Consider the following 16,985-nt stretch of genomic DNA (forward strand, 5'->3'; position numbering starts at 1 on the left):
CCAGATTAGAAATCTCTATTTTGTGTATCTACTGTACTTCAATGGGGAAGGTAATGGCAACCCAGTCCAGTATTCTTGCCAGGAGAATTCCATGGACAGAGGGGCCTAGTGGGCCCCAGTCTATGGGGTTGCAAAGAGTTGGACACGACTAAGCGACTAACACACACACATACAGACAGAGCACTTTAAACGTATATAGTAATTAAGAGTCTTTATGAAAATTCTTAATTAAAACATTTATTTAGGAATCTCTATTCTGTGTATCTATAGCACTTTCAGTTCAGTTCAGTCGCTCAGTCGTGTCCGACTCTTTGCGACCCCATGAATCGCAGCATGCCAGGCCTCCCTGTCCATCACCAACTCCCGGAGTTCACTCAAACTCACATCCATCGAGTCGGTGATGCCATCCAGCCATCTCATCCTCTGTTGTCCCCTTCTCCTCCTGCCCCCAATCCCTCCCAGCATCAAAGTCTTTTCCAATGAGTCAACTCTTTGCATGAGGTGGCCAAAGTACTGGAGTTTCAGCTTTAGCATCATTGCTTCCAAAGAACACCCGGGACTGATCTCCTTTAAGATGGACTGGTTTGATCTCCTTGCAGTCCAAGGGACTCGCAAGAGTCTTCTCCAACACCACAGTTCAAAAGCATCAATTCTTTGGCACTCAGCTTTCTTCACAGTCCAACTCTCACATCCAAAAAAGCTTGCTTTCATTTTCCTCTTGTGGCAAAGACCTGCCTGAGGCACTACTTCTAGGTCACTAACTTAGGTCTTCCTTTACCTTCTCATATCCAATTTTTAATTAAGAAGAATAACTAAGAAAAAGGATAGTCATCACTGTGAAATGTAAACAACTATTTTTTTTTTAATTCCTAAAAACTGAAATAAAAATTCTTAAGATTTATCTTCTCAAAATTCTACAAGTTGAAAACAAAATCAATACTAGTGAATGCCTTATCTCATGATTATAAAACTATCTGCTTCATGGTAAATCTGACTGACATCAGGTATATTTTACACTTGTCCAAAAGATGCCTTATCTAATGAAGCACAAACCCAATTTCATTATTCACCACTAAAGGAGCCCCCAAAACACTAACCCCCTGGGAAATCAGAAGAATCCAGCTGTTCTAATCCCAAAGGCACAAGGGAAAACACTTGATGCCAAAAGGGAAGCAATTACTATCCATCTAGAAAAATAAACTACACTTCAAATTTCATACACAGAAAAGTAAGAAATGCACTCCTGCCTTATAGATCATTCTAATCTTGGCTGCTGCCTACTCATTCAGAGGACAGGTTCTCAAGCTCTGGGAACTGTACCCTTATCTCTGAGGTAGAGAGGTTCCACTGTTCAGGCCTCAGGCTGGAGACGCTTAGCTTAGACTGCTGCTGCTGCTGCTGCGTCGCTTCAGTCGTGTCCGACTCTGTGCGACCCCATAGACGGCAGCCCACCAGGCTCCCCTGTCCCTGGGATTCTCCAGGCAAGAACACTGGAGTGGGTTGCCATTTCCTTCTCCAATGCATGAAAGCGAAAAGTGAAAGTGAAGTCGCTCAGTCGTGTCCGACTCTTCGAGACCCCATGGACTGCAGCCTGCCAGGCTCCTCCATCCATGGGATTTTCCAGGCAAGAGTACTGGTGTGGGGTGCCACTGCCTTCTCCAAAGCTTAGGCTAGGTTCTGGCAAATGCAAAAACCAGATAAAGCGAGAAGTATGGAAGGAGAGCTTAAACATCTGTCTTTCTTCAGTCCTCAAGGAAAGCTATTCCACTTCCATTACACGATCTTTCAGAAACATTTACACAAGTGTGTCAAGGTGTATGCAGAATCTATTTACCATGTTTAGAATGGATTTTTTTAAAAAAAACTTAAATGTCAAAGAGGAATGGTTAAATACACTGAATGCATATTCTTATGGACTACTATGTAATCATTATAAAGCTAGGTGTAATGACATGGAAAGATGCCTATGATGCTGTGCTTAACACTTTTTTTAAAAGAGTATCATACAAAATATAATTCCATTTTCAGTTTTTTTTCAAAAAGGAAAGAAATGGAAAATAATGAAGGAAAATGAAGGAAGGAAAAAAGAAAGAATATTTTTGGCTTGCAGATATAAGAACACACATTTTATATACAGAAAAACTTTGGAAGACTACACAATAATCAATTATTAACAACTATTTACCTCTGGTAGGGTACTTCCACGTTTTTACTTGATATACTTTCATACCATTCAAATTTTTTAAATGACTATTACTTTTTAAAATTAAAGACAAAGTATAATGATTAAAAAAAAACTTCTTTAATATGTGGTGCTTTTTTTCTCTTTAAAGAATAAAACTGATTTTCAACTTAGGTAAAAAAACAATGTCAAAATTATTCATCTCAAACCTCATTCTTTAAATAAAAACTCAAAGAACTTGACGATTTTTGACGTTAAAATATAAAAAGTACATACAAAGTTGTGTGTTGTAAGTGGAACATTCTCCAACACTTCTACATGCAATTCCTCTCCAGTAAGCCAGGAAATATCAGTGTCCCAGCCAATTGGTTTCTTCTCCCTGAAAAGCGTAGACACAGCCTTTCTTGGTTATCATACCTAAAAAGCTTCATATACCTCATGCTGAAGATATGAAAATTGGTTATTGAGGGGCTAGTAATGGTGAGGGAGTTTTGACTCCCTAGTCTTCCATCGTTAGAAATTTAAATGGCAAAAAATTAATTTTTAAGTTTACCCCAAATAAATGTATCACTCTTGGACAAACAGCAGGGTAAAGAGATGTACTCTTTTCTTCAAGTCAGCTCCAGAAAAGACCTACAACAGCAGAAAATGGATTGTTCCTGGGGTCCAAAAAAAAACAAAAAAAAAAAACCACAGGTATGGATTTACCTATCCATTCAAAGAAAAAGAGTACTCAAGGGACAATATGCCCCCAAAAAGGAGATCTCTTTTTTTCTTTTCCAGATGGGATTCAAAACTGGGAATGGCAGGGGTGGGGTCATGGCATAATTTCATGCTTTCTGAAAAATAATTCAATATAAAATGTTAATTTTGCTAAGTCTTTGGTGGAACTATGAGTTTATATTAAAAACAGGAGTGGGAAAGAGTCCATTATTCAAATAAGAAACAGAGAAAATGGTTCAAAATTTTAAGAATCTTAAACTCCATATAAAGCCATTTTATCAGAATAATAAACACCATCATCACACAAAATTATCTAATGTTCACTCTTCAAAGGGCATACCAGACTTGTCTAGGCTAATTAACTTAGTTTTTTTTTTTTTTTCCTGAGGTTGATTTTCAATACCCTAGGTTTGGGTAAAAACCTTACAGAAAACCTCAAAATTTAGTATCTGATGTTTTTTCCCTTTTTTAAACAAAGTTTCACATCACATACAAACCATACCCATCCTGAATTCTGTAAACAGCACAGCACTCTGGGATTAGACCTCTCATCATCAGTGCCTTCTTCAGGCTGTCCCGGACTGTGACTCCACACCGTGCAGGTACCTAGGGTATCACAAAGTCAGGACATGAGGTAGAAGAAGTAAATTATATATTTTTTCACATCACTGAAAAAAAAAACCCAAAACCCAGTAATTTACCTTTATAACATTTTGAAAATGTCATATGGATTACTATGTCAGAAAATTATTTCTAGGGCTAACTTAATATTAATGGAAAACTATGACTCAAACACCTATTATTACTCACCAACTTAAGGCAAAATCAATTTTTAACTTTTTATTAAAATTACAAAATATCTTAAACACATAAAAGAAAATGCAACAGATCACTAAGTGCTCTCTGCTGAGAAATAATAAATGTCAACATTTAAAGCAAAATCAATTTTCATCCAACACTGTTCAAAGTTGAAAACGGTAATCCTTCAATCATTATCATGATCCTTAAGAGATCTCTTACTGATCCTAAACATGTAAGAGACTACTTGTGTTAATGTATACGGCTGATATTTGTTGTTTAGCATTCCTATTTCCTCTGGGAACCCACCTTTCCCTAAAAACCACATGGTACTTGAGAAGTTATGAATCCAGGGTCACTGCTCTTCTGGCTGCACATGACATAAGCTGGCTAATCAGTTTCCCATATCCCAGATCCAGGGCTAGATAGATGACCCAAACAGTACTACAGTTCTTCCTTTCACTGACAGATCGACTCTGGTTGACAGAAGTTTCTTTCCTATTGTCAAGTTCCAAGAAGACAGAAATATGGATTCCCTAATGGTTATCTTCCCTAGTACACTGAGAAAATCTGGCTACAGAATGAAGCTAACTTAAGAAGTAGAGATGACATTAGGAGTGAAGAGAGAAGAGGTATCGAAAAGAGAGAGAAAAAGAATCTTCCTGTTATTTGAAGTCATCTCTACCTTGGTCTTTTCTGCCAGTGACTCATCTCTCTTCTTATTAATTTGAATAATTTAAAACTGAAAAAGAACTGAAAAACACAGTGTGGATAGACTAAGGTGAAGCAATGGGAGTTCAGGTTGGTCGGTTTTTAGGCGGAGAGGGGAGTGGAGGGTGACAGACAAGATGTGTTAGTTAATAAAAAAATTAAAGGTTTCATTCTTTTAAATCACTAAGGTATTTAGCAAACCAGAAGTTTCTAAAGAAATTGGGACTCTTATGCCAGAGGTGAATTGAGTGAAAGTGAATATAAGACAGATGAATTTAAACAGTATGTCAATGGGCAACAATCCATAAAGCCAAATTAGGACCCAAGATTAGAAAAACAGGAGACAGATTTTAGCTCAATATAACTGTTAAAACTATCCAGCAAGGGAAAAGTTTGAGGGAGTAGATCCATCACTGGAAGTATTCAAGAGACCAGATTTGTACAGTTGATCCTCTAAATTCATGGATTCTGTATCTGCAAATTTGCCTATTCGTTAAAATTTATTTGTGACCCCCAAATCAATACTTGCAATGCTTTTGCAGGCATGCACAGAAGACTGAAAAATTTGACCCTTCCCAGCTGAGGTTCGGAGAAGGCAATGGCACCCTACTGCAGTACTCTTGCCTGGAAAATCCCATGGACAGAGGAGCCTGGTGGGCTGCAGTCCATGGGGTCACAAAGAGTCAGACACGACTGAGCGACTTCACTTTCACTTTTCATTTTCATACATTGGAGAAGGAAATGGCAACCCACGCCAGTGTTCTTGCTTGGAGAATCCCAGGCTGTCGTCTATGGGGTCGCAGAGTCAGACACGACTGAAGCGACTTAGCAGCAGCAGCTGAGGTTAATCAAGGTGATATGCCTTCTTTTCCTAGCTCTCATACTGCAAACAAGTGCCCTATGCCAGATGACTTTTAAGTTAATGGACCCCAGCCTGCTGTGAAGAAATAAATAATCCAGGGGCCAATATACAGAGGCCATCTTTGGCTCATTTATAATAGTAATCCTGTACTTGTCCTAGGAGCAGTTTTTCAGTATTCACTAATTCAGTGTTTGCAGGAAATATACAGAAAATAACTACTGCCAATAGTGAGAATTGTCCATACCTTCCAGAAATAATGAACAGAAGGGAAAGCTGACTTTTCCCCTCTGCTATTCGTATTCTGCCTACTCTAAACTTCTTAGGTGGCAACCCTATCTTTAGTTTTAAACCTCATCCAATCTATCCTATCCCGTTATCAGTGAAATCTTTTTTAAAAAAGGTATTCTTAACGTGTGTGTGGTGCTTGCCAGATACTTCTGAGAACCTGATGAAAGCCTTAGAATCATCTCTTTGAAACATAAAACTTCAAGCCCATCTATGGACTGCTGAGAGTCCACTGAACTCAGAATTTCATTCTGTGATATAACCTTACATTAGTCTTCTCAAATTTTTCCAGTTAATTATAGGGTGAAATTCAAATTTCTTAATACAGCATACAAAGTCATTAGTGGACTGGGGCTATCCACCCTTCAGTTTCTTTGGTAATTTCTCTCATGCACTCCTGTAATGCCATCTTCTAATATAGCTAAGCTCCCTTATGCTTCTCTGAACAGGTTGATTCCAAGGTGTATATATGTTTCATCAGTAGGCAAAATTTTGGTTTCCCACTCTTATCACCAAGGGAAGTCATCAATCTGTCCTTCATCCACTTCAAAAGGCTGATTTTTGTTTCTTCATGATACTACCTGTTCAACAGACCGACAGACCAATGGAATGAAACAGAAAAAACCAAAAGCAGACTGTTCAACACATAAATAAAATCAAAATAAAGGCAGCATCTGTAATAGGGTAAAGATGAACTTTTAACTAATTGATGCTGGGACAACTGGAACCAATCTAGGAAAAGAAAGTTCATCCATACTTCTTACAGTATCCTAGGGTCAACTCCAAATGGATCAAAGATTTAAATGTTGAAGGAAGGAGGGGACAAACCATAAAAGAACTAGAAGAAACAGGGCTCCCTTACAATCTCAAGTGAAGAAGGCCTATAAAACTATGATGCAAAATCTGGAAGCCATAAAAGAAAACACTCACACAACATACTACAGTCAGCCCTCCATATCTGTTGGTGCCACATTCATGGATTCAACGAACCGAGGATCAAAAATATTTAGGAAAAAATCCAGAAAGCTCCAAAAAAGTAAACCTTAAATGTGCCTACTGTAAGTAATGTGGAGATGATTTAAAGTATACAGGAGGATGTGCACAGGTTACATGCAAATATTAATACTATGCCATTTTATATAAGGGACTTAGGCATCTAAGGATTTTGGTATCCTTATATAGTCATCCCCCAATATTTGTAGGGGCTGTGTTATGGGGTCCTGGAACAAATCCCCTACAAATACTGGGAAAATGACTATATAAGCAAAGTCAAAAGACAAATACAAACTGGGAAAAATATTTGCTACTTATGTAACAGGAAAATAAACTTCATGATGCATAAGGAGCTCCTGAAAAATTGAGATTAAGACCAATTCAACAGAAAAATGGGCAAAAAAAAGAGTTCAGGAAAACAAATTATAAATGAGATTCAGAATTATGAAAAAGTGTTCAACCTCAGAGAAAACCGAACTCAAACTTGCCAAAATATTTTTTCACTTTATCAAACTGGCAAAAATACAAAAGTCTGACAACATATTCTGTTGGTGAGGCTATAGTAAACAGGCATCTCATGCAGTGCTGGTCAGTTCAGTCGCTCAGTCGTGTCCAACTCTTTGCAACCCCATGGACTGCAGCACGCCAGGCCTCCCTGTCCATCACCAACTCCCAGAGTTTACTCAAACTGATGTTGGTTGAGTCGGTGATGCCATCCAACCATCTCATCCTCTGTCATCCCCTTCTCCTCCCGCCTTCAATCATTCCCAGCATCAGGGTTTCTTCAAATGAGTCAGTTCTTCGCATCAGGTAGCCAAATTATTGGAGTTTCACCATCAGTCCTTCCGATGAATATTCAGGACTGATTTTGTTTAGGATGGACTGGTTGGATCTCCTTGCAGTCCAAGAGACTCTCAAGAGTCTTCTCCAACACCACAGTTCAAAAGCAACAATTCTTTGGTGCTTAGCTTTCTTCACAGTCCAACTCTCACATCCATACATGACTACTGGAAAAACCATAGCCTTGACTAGATGGAACTTTGTTGGCAAAGTAATGTCTCTGCTTTTGAATATGCTATCTAGGTTGGTCATAACTTTTCCTCCAAGGAGTAAGCATCTTTTAATTTCATGGCTGCAGTCACCATCTGCAGTCATTTTGGAGCCCCCCAAAATAAAGTCTGCCACTGTTTCCCCATCTATTTCCCAAGAAGTGATGGGACCAGATGCCATGATCTTAAGTTTTCTGAATTTTGTAGTGCTGGTAGCAGTGCAAAATTAAGCAAAATCTATGAAGCAAAATTTCAAAGTATCTTATCAAAATTACAAATGTATATTTCTGTTTGATCAAGCAAGCCTACTTTTAGTATATTATAATATAACTGGCAAACTATAGTACATCTGTACAATGGAATCTATAGCTATACGGCTGGCTCACATAAAGCAAAACATTAAACATTAAAAACATAGCAAAACATTAAAAGCAAAATACAGAATGACATATACAATATAATGTGTTGTATGAAGAGGAGGGGGAAAATAAGAATATATTTTTGTATTTTCTTCTTGCTACATCTTTAGAAACGCAGCACACACACCCCCACTGCCCCAAATAAAAAGTTACCTAAAAGATGCAGGGGAATCTGGGTGTATAGGGATAGGGGCAGAAACAAGATTCCTTGATACAAATACCACATGAAAGAATTACCTATTCACAAAGGAAAACAGGTGGGCTCCCCAGGTGGCTCTGTGGTAAACAACTTTCCTGTCAATGCAGGAGATGCGGGTTTGATCCCAGGGTCAGGAAGATCTTCTGGAGGAAATGGCATCCTACTCCAGTATTCTTGCCTAGAAAATTCATGGACGGTGGAGCCTGGCGGGCTATAGTCCGTGATGTTGCAAAGGAGTCTGACACAACTTAGTGACTAAACAACAATGGTAAAGGCGTAGGGGAGCATTGTTTCAATTTTTATAGATGGAAAGACTAAAAAGATATTTTCAGAAGAACCAAGTTAATGCCTCTTTTCCAAATTCCAAAATTAAGTGTCCTTGATTAGGCCATGATCTTAGTTAAAAACTAGCATCCTACCTTAACAAAGATCTAAAGTCAATGTAATCATCTGAATATTTGCAAAGGAAAATATATCCAAGAAAAACAAAGACATATGTCCACAAAGAAACTTGGACATGAATATTCATAGCATTATTCCTATAGCGAAAGGTGAAAACAAAATTCATAATGGCTAAATAAAATGTGGTTTGATATACACACAGAATATTATTTAACCATAAAAACGCATGAACACTGACATGCTATAATATGGATGAGCCATGGAAACATTATGCTAAGCAAAAGAAGCCAGTCACAGAAGACCACATATTCTATGACACCATTTACATGGAAAGAAATGTACAGAACAGGCAAATCTAGAGAGGTAAAAAGGAAGTAAGTGGTTGGCTAGGACTGGGAAGACTGGGGAGAAATGGTGAGTGGCTGCTAAGGGGTACACAGCTTGTTTTTCAGAGTGATGAAAACGTTCTAAAATTAGTGCTGACAGTTGCATAACTGTGAATAGTCTAAAATTGTATAGTTTAAATAAGTAAACTGTATGTCTATAAATTATATTTTAGTAAACCCATAAAAAATAAAATAAGCAAATTCTGTCTTTTAAACTACACGTTCAAGAAAGTCAGCTTAGAAAAAGCCACATTTCAGGAAAATTGAGGTTTTTTTTTTATTAACTTATTGTTGTTAACACAACGCATTCAAAAATATATATGAATGAGGGTATCTCATGTCTAATATACTTGAAATTCTATTAGATCGGCTGTTTAACTGCTAAGTCATATCCAACTCTTTCGTAGACCACCAAGCTCCTCTATCCATGGGATTTCCCAGACAAGAATACCAGGGTGGTTTGCCACTTCCTTCTCCAGGAGATCTTCCCAACCCAGGGATAGAACCTGCGTTTCCTGCATTGGAAGGCAGTAACATCTAAATTTCATTAACACTCAATGTTGACCAGGGTCTTGTGGGAAAAGGAAGTCTTTTCGTATACACTAGAGAGAATATAAACCAGTACAATTTTTCTGCATAAAATGTACATTTTATGAAGTTTTAAGTGGGCATACCCCATGACCCAATACTTAAGTCCCTAACATTAAAATAGTCCCACCACATTTCAGGATATGTGTATTTAAATGTATTTTGCAACATTTAATTATCCATAATGAAATAGTTAATAAATCAGATATGATAATTCTAAACAATAATTTTGACCATAATAAAACAAGTAGCTTGGCATTATGTGAAAGAAGGGGGTAAGTATAAGGCAAAAAGATTAGTCCCTTTCTCCTGCCCCCAGCAATGTCTCCATCCTCCAGATAATTGCAATTAAGAGGTTTTTATATATGATTCAAAACTATCTCAAAGGACACACACATTTATTCTTTTTAGTCACTGTACCTAATCCATGACCTGGATAGTCTTAAGTAGTTCTGTACCAAGGTACACTTACCTTGTTTATACTTTTTTCATTTTTAGAAATAATGAGTACACATTCATTTTGATACAGAGTATCTTATAAAATCTCTAAATTACTTTTAAAGAAATTACAGTTTTGAAATTTTAAAGTAAACATATTTGTTAGAAATTCTGAAAAGGAAGAATAAATCCCTCTAATACCATCATGAGACAATCACTGTAACATTTAGAAAAGAAGTTTCACATGCATTTCATGTGAATTTTAATACAATAAAAGACAAGAATACAGAGCCAAACTTCAAATAAACACTTCTCCACACTAAAAGTGTTTACCTGAAGTTTGGTTCTTTATTCTTACTTGTCTTTTATTAGAACCAAACTTCAAATAAACACTTAATAAACACTTCTTCACACTAAAAGCGGAGAAGGCAATGGCAACCCACTCCAGTACTCTTGCCTGGAAAATCCCTAGTGGGCTGCAGTCCATGGGGTTGCTAACAGTAGGACACGACTTCACTTTCACTTTTCACTTTCATGCATTGGAGAAGGAAATGGCAACCCACTCCAGTGTTCTTGCCTGGAGAATCCCAGGGACAGGGGAGCCTGGTGGGCTGCCGTCTATGGGGTCGCACAGAGTCGGACACGACTGAAGCGACTCAGCAGCAGTAGCAGCAGCAGCAGTACACTACAAGAGGTCAGTCCCTAGAAGAGGCCTCTAGGGTAGCTCTTTGGTTTTCCATATAAATTTTAGAATCAACTTTTCAGATAAGGTAGTAAGGATGGGATGAGATCCCCCTAGAATTCTGCAGAAACTGCACATAATTTTTATTAATTTGGGTGAGAAGTATATTTAGGAAGATTATCAAGAACAAATTAACTTTTGATTTCTTTACTCTCTACAAATGTCTTTCAATAAAATTGTACAAATTTCTTTATAAAAGCCTTAAACATTTAAAAATTATTTTGTCAATGATATCCTTTTTAAAATAAAATTGCATGTTCTAATTATTTACTGCAGTTATTTATTATAATAATTTAGTAGATTTTCTATGTAGACAAATTAGTTGCTAAAAATAAGTTTCATTTCTTTCTTTTTAATATTTTTGTTTTTTATTTCTTTGTCTTGATCGAGATTGGCTGGAATATTCAACTCCCTAAGTAGTAGCTTTGTCTTGTTTGTTTCCAATTTTAAAGAGAATGCAGAATCCTTTAGACATACTTGATAGATACCCTTTATCAAAAAAGTTGTCTTTTATTCCAAGTTTACAGAGTTTTTTTCTTTCTTTCTTGTTACAAAAAGGTTTTCAATACATCAAATGTCTTGTTTACTGTATCTAGAGATATCCATACACTGTTCTTCCTTTAATCTCCTAATAAGAACTGCACTGATTGTTCTGGAGCAGGGCATACCTCACACATGTGGGATGTTAGTTCCCCAACCAGGGACTGAATTCATGCCCTGTGCAGTGGAAGCATGGAGTCCTAACCACTATATCATCAGGGAAATCCCAGAGCTGCACTAATTTTTTAAAATAATTGTTGCACTCCTAGAAGAATTATTTTAAAAAAATATATACATTGTTAGATTCAGTTAACCAGTATTTCATTAAAGATTTTTGCAAATATGTTCTTAGACTAACCTTTAGTTTTTCTTTATCAAATGATCTTTGGTTTTAGAACGAAGATACACAAATTCTATAAATGAGTTAGGAAATGTTCTCTTTCACTTTTTTACAGAAGAATAAAATTTATATAGGACCAGGATTTTTTTCATATTTTTTCTCTGACATATGACATTCAGAAATGTCTTCAAATCTCTAAAAATGTGGTTTCCCATTATTGTTACTAATTTCTACTTTAATTACATTATGTTCAAAAAACATACCTTGCGTTTGTGAAGATTCCCTTTTTTGCCTAAAATGCAGTAAAAAAATTTTTCAGTGTCCCATACATTCTTGAAAAGAACGTGTGTTCTTTCATTGATTAGTACAAGGTTCACAGGTCTATTACATAAAATTGATAACTATGTTGTTCAAATCTTCTGTAATTGCTTTATCTAACTACATATCTACTTCTGGCCACACCACATACCTTGTGGGATCTTAGTTCCCTGACCAGGGACTGAACCCCGGGGCCGTGACAGTCAAAGTGCCAAGTCATAATCACTGAACCACCAGGGAATTTCCTCTAGACTTTTATAACAGAATTATAAAGTATATAGTCATTTTTGTCTGGCTATTTTCACTTGACATAATTACTTTCAGAGTCATCTATGCTACTGTGTATACTAGTAATACTTCTTTCTACTAAGTAGTATTTCATTAGACAGATGTACCAAACTTATTTAACCATTTGGGTAATGTCCAGTTTTGCACACGTCATGCAAAACTATTTATAAAAGTACTTTCTCCACGAAAGATATAGAAAAGCCAGTTGATATCATCAGCCAACAGAGAAAAGTATATCAAAATCACAACAAAGTCCCACTTCATACTCAATAGGAAGGCTATAATCAAAAAGAAATAATTTAAAAGTAATCCATTTATTTCACTGGTCTATCTGTCTATATCAGTACCAAAATAATTTACTTATTAATTTATAATAAGTTTTAATATCAGGAAGTGTGAGACCTCCAATTTTGTTAGTATTCAAAGTTGTTTGAGTATTCAGGATTCCTTGAGATTCCATATGAATTTCAGGGTGGATTTTTTTATTTTTGCCAAAAAAAAAAAAAAGCTATTGAGACTTTAAAGCTAAAAGACTTTAAAACATTAAGTTAATCTTCAAATTGCTTTCAAAAGTGGTTATACCATTACACATTCTTATCACCAGTGTATGAAAATTCAGTTATTCCATTCCATATCCTCACCAATAGTTGGCAAGGCCACTCTTTCGTTTTATTCATTCTAATAGGTATGTGGTGGTATCTTGTGCCTTTAACCAGCTTTTTCCTAATGACCCATGATGTTGAGCATCTTCTTTTGTGTTTATTTGCCATCCACATATCTTCTTTGAAGTATCTATTCAAATCTTTTGTCCACTTAATTGTTTCCTTACTGTTGAGTTCTAAAAGTTCTTTATATATTCTGAATACATGTCTTTGATCATATATGTACATATTTTGCAAAGATTATCTACTAGTCTGTGGTTGTCTCTTTATTCTCTTAATATAGTCTTTAGGAGAGGAGAAGTTTTTAATTTTGATAAAGTACAACTTATCAATATGTTCATTAGGGATTGTTTTGGTGTCATATTTTAGAAACTATTACCAAATTCCAGGTCACAAAATATTTTCCTCTGTGTTTTCTTGTACAAACTAGCTTTACATTTAACTCTTACTTTTCATTCCTTCCTCTGTGTTCAATTTTTTACATGTAATTCTTACTTTAGAATGTTTACATTTTTACATTTAATTCTTACTTTTCATTCCTTCCTCTGTGTTCAGTTTTCTCCCTATGTCATTTCCAAGTAGTCCCTTTGGGTAGAGCTTGGGAAAAGTAAACTCCTCACCTGGAAAGGCTTTACTGTGCCCTGACTCATAGTGTACCAATAAGTTAAACTCATATGTTAGCTAAGCAACTTACAGCATCACTCAGCACTTTTTGAGTATATTATTCTACTGTCTTCTGGCTTCTATAGCTGCTATAAAGAAATTTTTTGATAATTTAATTGGATTCTTTATAGGTAATTTTTCCTAAGTGCTTTTAGAACAATATTCTTTCATTTTGTCACATCTAATAAGAATGAATTCAAATTTACTTAAACAACTTAAAGCTTATGCGTCTCAAATCCTTAATTTGTGTCTTTAATGAAGGTTAGCCATCATTTTTTGAATTTTGCTCTATTCTTTTCCTGTTCAAAAAAATATTTATTTATTTATGGCTGTTGCTGCACAGGCTTTTCTCTAGTGGTGAGCTGGGGCTACTCTTTACTTGCAGTGGGCAGGCTTCTCATTGAGGCGGCTTCTCTTGCTGTGGAGTATGGGCTCTAGGGCAGCTGGGGTTCCTGGGCTCTGGAGCACAGGTTCAACAGTTGTGGTGCACAGGGTTAGTTGTTCCGCAGCATTTGCGATCTTCCTGAAACAAGGATCAAACTCATGTCTCCCACACTGGCAGGTGGATTCTTTACCACCAAGCCATCAGGAAACCCATTCCTTTATTCTGTTCTCATTTTCTGCTTTGAGGCATATGATGAAACTATTCAATCCATCCTTTATACCTATTAACCTCTCATATTTTCTTTTAACTCTCTCTTGTTTTCCAGAGGTCACCAATTCTCCTCCTTCAGGTGAATTCAATCTACTTTTAAATTAACCCATTGAGTTTTTAAAAATAAATATTTTGATTTCTATACAGCATATTAACACTAGGTCTGTAATATGCTGTAACCAGCTTGATAATTACTTCTCCATATTTGTTTTCTCTCTTTAATATTTTGTTTTCCATCATACCATTTGAAAGTAAGTTCTAAATTTATTGATAAAGGTGGGTACTCAATTGAGGGAGCACAAGAGTACACCCTCAACATTAGAAATGTTCTATAATCTTTATCTGCATGGCAGTTACACATGTAGAAGGTCACTGAGCTGTACACTTGAGATTTGTACACTTTACTATATGTAAGTTTTATTTTTAAAAAAGAGGTGAGAGAGGTTGCAGGCATCATAACAATTTACCCCTAAACATTTAAGCATATATTTCCTAAGAATAAAGATATCCTCCTACATAATATTATCTCTATTATCACACTTAAGGAAACTAATAATTCCATAAAAACATACTACAATCAATCAATATCTGACATATCCCATCTCAAGAAGGACTTCTACAGCTCTATCTCACCCTAGTCCCAAACCAGGATTACACAATGCATTTGGTTGTTTTGTCTACTGTTTGGTCTATTTGGTTTGTTTGGTCTATTTAGTGTAGAATAATCTCCAACGTTTTATTCTCCATTAATTGAGAGTCCAGGCTGTCTTATGGAATGTCCATCTTTCGAATGTGTCTGCTTCTCATGGTGCTTAACTTTTCCCTTTACTTCTTGTCCTTCTTATAAAGTGGAAGGACTAGAAGCTTAACATTCGACACAATTATTTTTAGCAATAATACTTCAGAGATGATAAGTGTCATCCACTTTAAATTTTAAGGCCACCTAGAAAGTCTATTTGGTTCTTTCTTAGGAATCTAATCTTGCTGCTATTAAGTCTTCTAACTCGCTAATGACAGACTATTTCTCCTCGCATACTATAACTTGGGATTTTGACCTTGTCATTGAGGTATTGTGTGTATGAATTCCATAAGATCTATATGGGCTAAGGGAGGGATTTACATTTGTTTCTGCCCAGTGCCTGAGTGCTATTACTATTCCAGAACCTTTTTTTAAATTTCATTTCTTGGGTTGAGAATTCCTGAATGCAGGTAACATAATGATGAACCCCACACTAAGGCAAGAACAGATCTACAGTTAAGAATTCACAAGGGAAACTTTAACATTTATCTGGGGCCCTGGCAAAGACAGAAAACTTTCACTGTTATTTATATATGCTGGTGAAGAGATTTTCTTCTAATTCACCCTTTTATTGAAGGTAAAGCTTTTCAAAGGTTCAGATTATGTGAGGATATAAGTTTCAACTACCTTTGTGGCACAGGCCGAAGGCCTAGTCTTGTGTCTCCACATAATGACATTCATATACCTCTGTTTCACCCAGTAACAAATTGACCCCACTGGAGGCCACTATAGCATAAGTAAGTCAGCAAACATTTTCTGTGAAGCATTACTAATGCTATCTGAGGGGAAAAATTAAAAGACTACTTTGGCTTCAATTGTATTCGGTAATGAAATGTTTTTTTATTAATATCAAAATAACCGTATACATTATAAAAAATGAGTGATGCAGGTAGGTGCATTTTTCCATTCAGTTATGTCCACTGGCAGTACTTGTTGCACTTGAGATTACAGACCATCTATAATTATCCTGCAGATTTCCCTGCTTTAAAGGTTATTTACAGAGTACTGTATTCCAATGATGATATAATGATCAACAATCAAAACTTATATAAACGAGAAAAATGTCAAGCACACTAAGAATCCAACATTTAATAATAAATCCGAATAGGGATTTCTCTATGGCAAAGAACAAATCTTACCTGACATATGTTAGACAACAAACAAGCTTAAGTCTCAAAATTCTGATTCTAGACTAATACTCAGACGTGAGTGTAGTTCAAGCTTGGCAGACAGGTATACAAGTGATACCAAAGACAATGCAATTTGTTCCACTTAAGGAACATAGACTTTGGCACCAAATAACTATGTCTTTTCCATTCTTGCTTAAATGGATGCTTCCATTCGCATGACCACTGGGTATCACATTTCATTTTCCACAACTAGTCTTTCTGAAAAATACGAAGAAAAAGCTATGATGAATTAAAAGCTGACTCACCACTGTCCTCTGTTTATTGGGCAGGAAGACTCTAACGATAGGTTTTTGTGGTGACTTGGGGTTGCTCCGTGACACATCTGTGGGATTTTGAAAAACTGAAAGAGATGAAGGCAGCACTGAAAGGCTAGAAGAGGAAGAAGATGTAACGGTGTCCGTTGATGCAGAGCTAGAAACAGAAAAATCAGTTCCATTCCCCAGGGATTCCAATAACTGTTGTTCTCTTTGTTGGAGGGCGTCTAGCTTGCTGGTGTATTCTTCATAGGCCTATAAAATAAAGTAGACTTACATTGAATCTGGACTTTTTCCTGACAGTAACAAAAGGAAATAGGAAATTTTAGTTTTTGATTATAATCGAATCTAGCTAACAGGATTTTGTGTTACAAATTACAAAATAAGTACTGGAAGTATTATAAATTAGTACTTTTATCTTTAAAGTGATAAATCTTTTGTTATACGACACTCATCTAGAAACTGACACACACACATACATGTATGATGTCCATAACAG

At 36.2% G+C, this 16,985-nt stretch overlaps 1 protein-coding gene across 4 annotated transcripts in view; it reads right to left on the reverse strand.

The window, feature by feature from the left end:
• Positions 1 to 16,985, reverse strand: part of BRAF (B-Raf proto-oncogene, serine/threonine kinase) — a 161,389-nt gene that overhangs the window by 65,761 nt on the left and 78,643 nt on the right. For all 4 annotated transcript variants that reach the window (XM_052639157.1, XM_052639156.1, XM_052639159.1 and 1 more), the window contains 3 exons: positions 16,478 to 16,741; positions 3,408 to 3,511; positions 2,459 to 2,561 (listed from right to left, as the gene is read on the reverse strand). In XM_052639157.1, coding sequence (XP_052495117.1) covers positions 2,459 to 2,561; positions 3,408 to 3,511; positions 16,478 to 16,741 — 471 coding nt within the window. The remainder of the gene's footprint in view (positions 1 to 2,458; positions 2,562 to 3,407; positions 3,512 to 16,477; positions 16,742 to 16,985) is intronic.

The sequence above is a fragment of the Budorcas taxicolor genome, chromosome 4, assembly GCF_023091745.1.
Source record: "Budorcas taxicolor isolate Tak-1 chromosome 4, Takin1.1, whole genome shotgun sequence".
Taxonomy (NCBI): Eukaryota; Metazoa; Chordata; class Mammalia; order Artiodactyla; family Bovidae; genus Budorcas; species Budorcas taxicolor.